This window comes from Fulmarus glacialis, unplaced genomic scaffold (assembly GCF_000690835.1).
Source record: "Fulmarus glacialis isolate BGI_N327 unplaced genomic scaffold, ASM69083v1 scaffold41413, whole genome shotgun sequence".
NCBI classification, from domain to species: Eukaryota; Metazoa; Chordata; class Aves; order Procellariiformes; family Procellariidae; genus Fulmarus; species Fulmarus glacialis.
This window is the reverse complement of record NW_009203098.1, coordinates 1-3,668: the sequence shown is the minus strand read 5'-3', so window position 1 is coordinate 3,668 and position 3,668 is coordinate 1. Positions and strand designations below refer to the sequence as shown.

The following is a 3,668-nucleotide window of genomic DNA, read 5'->3' as shown; positions in this document are numbered from 1 at the left end:
AAATTTACTATATGGATAATAGAAATTTTTTTCCTAAACTTGCCTTTAGCAGAAACTGTTGCAAAGAAAACCATGGATTTTAAATCAGAAGATTACTATAGGAAAATTATCCATAGGGCTCTGTGAGATTTATACAAACTTCAAATAAGCTTAGCCAAAATGAAAAGTACTTTTCATACGCTTGTTCTAAAGTATTTAAGCAAGCAAAATGTGTTGATTTATTTGACATAGCTTCCAAATTGAAAAGACTTTGCAGCTGTATTTCAACAAAATAAATACTTAAGAGAGATAATAAGAGGGGTACCTCTTTCACAGAATCTATAAATCTCTGTGTGGGACTTTATTTATTGGAATTTCAACAGAAATTTCTTATTTCATCAGAATATCCTCTGCATGGAGTTTACATCAGATATCGCATAGTAAGAAACCAGAAGTTAGTGGGGTTTTTTTGTAGGAGTTCTAGTAAAACATTCATACAGTTTAAACATAGGCATTTTCTCACCCCCACCCCTGTCTTCCAACACTTTCACTGTCTTCCAACAATTTGATACATTTTCTGGAATGCTTTTAGAAATGGATAAACTGTCCTCCACCAGAAAGAACAGTAAACAAAGCTTTAGCCAAACTATTTATTGAAAACTGAAGACTCAAGTAAGCAAGAGATTGTTTCTCATGGTTTAATTATAGGCACCATAATAGATTCTTTATTACACAGGTTTCCTAAAGGGTTTCCATAAAATATTTTACTCTTCCTCTAAAATAGAAGAATTACTATCTCTAACTTTTGAAAAAATTAAAATTGGTAGATAAGGAAAATATTTAAAACAGGTTTTGAAAAAAGTCACAAACATTATGTCTCAAACAAATTGAGATTTTTGGCTCTGGTATGATTACATTGCTTGAACCCCATACTTGAAGATGTGTAAATGTGCTGTGATTTACTCAACTTCACACGGCATTCATGCGAACAGCACCCCTGTTAATGGCACCTATAATAGTGAACTGCATTGGTGAATTGACTCCTGCAACAAAAGCTTTCAAGCGTAGTAAATAAACCAAGAGTTCAGTAATGTTTTGAGTGCAGATACTGCATAAGCTGGGGTTTTTTTCTGTATTCACTGTAGAAATACATGGAGTTGCACAGAAGGACCTACATCAAATCCAAATACCAAAAGGGCTGAAAGGGAGAGAATGACCTTCCTTTTTGACCTCCTCAAAGACCATGTAAAGGTTTGTCTTTTGACTCTTGGATAAATGATTATGCCATTCGTTTGTATCCACACATGAGCAGCTTTAAGAAAACAACACACATCCAAAGCTGCTAACTTTCTGCTGTTCATCATCTGCTGCAAGAATAAACTATGGCCAGAATTCCTGAACATGGAGAAGAAAATTTTATTTAGAAACCCCTTAGTTCTCAGAATTTAGAGCATATATTTTCTGTGTTATTCAATTTTTTGTTTAAGTATCAAAAGCACCGAGCTGATAAATATTTACTGTTCCACTAACAATACCAAAGACACCGGTGAAATTATCGATGTGAAGAAGTGCTAATCTCTTCCTGAAGAAAGAATTCGTTCATCCCGAGTGCACCAAACTGCTCAAAGAATTGCTTTTGCCTCTACTGTACTTACTACAGTTATCATTTTAAACGCTCAACTTATTTCCTCTCTTCACCCCAAATTTTGTGTTCTTTCCTCCTGATTTTGTGGAAAACTTCAGTTCACAGCCCTTTTTCATAATTTCAAATTTCTTTCATCATGTACAAGTAGGCACCTGAGCAAGACAACACTAGAGAACATTGCAGCAACACTTGTTATTATACTGCCGATTTTTGCTTATTTATATAATTCCTTTTCTTCAATTACATGCTTTCACACTTTGCTAAAATATTTATTTACATGCTACATGTTGAATAAAATTCTCCAGGTCAGCTAGGGAATCACGAAGAGAATCATTCGTGTCTTGACTTCTGAGAAACTTTCGAAGAGTATCTAAAGCACTCAAAGCCTCATTTTTTGATGGTGAAGGCTGTTCAGCTCCCTGAAATCGATCACCTTCATTCTCATCTTCATCACCAAGAAATGTTCCAGCTTTATTTGATGTGCTTTCTTTGGCACACATCCTTTCATTATTTGTCGGCATTTCACAAGTTACCAAGCCATCATCTAGAGCTGCATATTCCTCCAAAGATAAATCTTCTGGAAACTCCACTCCAGCTGCCTGTGCATGTGCAATTAAATCAAAATCACTTTCAACCTCTGTGTCGTTACCATTTGCCTTGGTTTCTAATTTGAATCCTGCTTCATTATAACTTTTTACAATAGTCTCTGGTGTTACTTTCCTCCAGCATAGGTGCAACATCTCAATTGCATCAAGAAGAGTCAGCATAAACTCTTTATTATCTTCTACGCAGTCAACAAATCTCTTAATAAGACAGCGCCTGTATTTAACCTTCAGACTTCTCATAGCCCCTTGTTTTGTAGCTATACATGAAGAAGAGTCTGGAGGAGAGAACACTAATTTGACAGACTTCAGGTTCTTTACTTCTGTGTGAGCTGGGAGAGAATCAACAAGAATAACTACTCGTCGCTGCTGTGCTTGAAATCTGTCATCAAGTTTATGCATCCACTGTTCAAACACTTCCGAAGTCATCCACGCCATATCATTTGCTTCATAATCCACAGGTAGCGACTTCACATCTTTGAAACAGCATGGACTTTTGTTTTTTCCTATAACAAGCAAAGGAAGTTTCTCGGAGCCATCCATATTTGTACCGACCACTACAGTTATTCTCTCTTTGCTTAGTTTACCTACAGAACAAGTTTCCCCTTTAAATGCAAATGTGTTATGCGGTAACATCTGATACAACAATCCAGTCTCCTGTATATAAAACACGTTTTTTGGCTGATAATCATTTAAATAATAAGGAAGAACATTTTGGTACCAAAGAGTTGGAGCACCCACTGTAGTAGTAGCAGCTGCTTCTACAGGCTGAGCTCTGAAAACTAAGCCATACCTTGACTTGAAACGATCGAGCCAGCCATTACTGCATTTAAAATCACTATGTCCAAGCTTCTGGGCAAAATCATTAGCCTTGAGTCGCAACATAGGACCGTTTACCGGCACATTCAAGCACTGAGCAATTCTGTACCACTTCATCAATGCCTCCTCCAGGTCGGTATAAAAAGCAGTCCTTAGTCTTTTTCTTTTAGGATCAAATCGTAAAGATTCAAAGGCTTCCAAAACTTTTTCTTTATTCTTCATAATCGAAGACAAGGAGTTCTTCTTTATGCCATACTTGGCTGCGATGTCTGCCTTTTTCTTGCCACTCTCCACAGCACTTATGATATCAATTTTTTCCTCAATAGATATGCTTTTTTTCCTCCTCACTATGGGTTCGGGCAGAGGACTTCCCGAAGTCTCTGCCATGGTACCGAGCGCCGTCTTCCAGGCACGCACACCCTCAGGCGTGCAGACACGCTCCTGCTCTGCCGCTTTCGGCTCTGGGCGCCTCCGATGAGGCCGGTTTTCAAGACCGCACTCTGATCTCACGGGCATGGCACTTGGCAGGGGCTGGAGCAGCCTCCCGATTACAGCTGGCACACACACGCCGTCGCCGCAAAGCTTAATTCTGCGGACGCCTTGGCTGGGGAGCAGGCTCCACA

At 38.5% G+C, this 3,668-nt stretch overlaps 1 protein-coding gene across 1 annotated transcript; it reads right to left on the bottom strand.

The window, feature by feature from the left end:
- Window positions 1–1,893: 1,893 nt before the first annotated feature.
- On the bottom strand, window positions 1,894–3,432 carry TIGD4 (tigger transposable element derived 4). The gene has a single exon (XM_009574518.1). The coding sequence runs from the start codon at window positions 3,430–3,432 to the stop codon at window positions 1,894–1,896; it is 1,539 nt and encodes a 512-aa protein (XP_009572813.1).
- Between the last annotated feature and the right edge of the window lie 236 nt (window positions 3,433–3,668).

Excerpts from the sequence above, each read along its gene's own strand:
- TIGD4 (XM_009574518.1), bottom strand. The coding sequence starts at position 3,432 with ATGGCAGAGACTTCGGGAAGTCCTCTGCCCGAACCCATAGTGAGGAGG.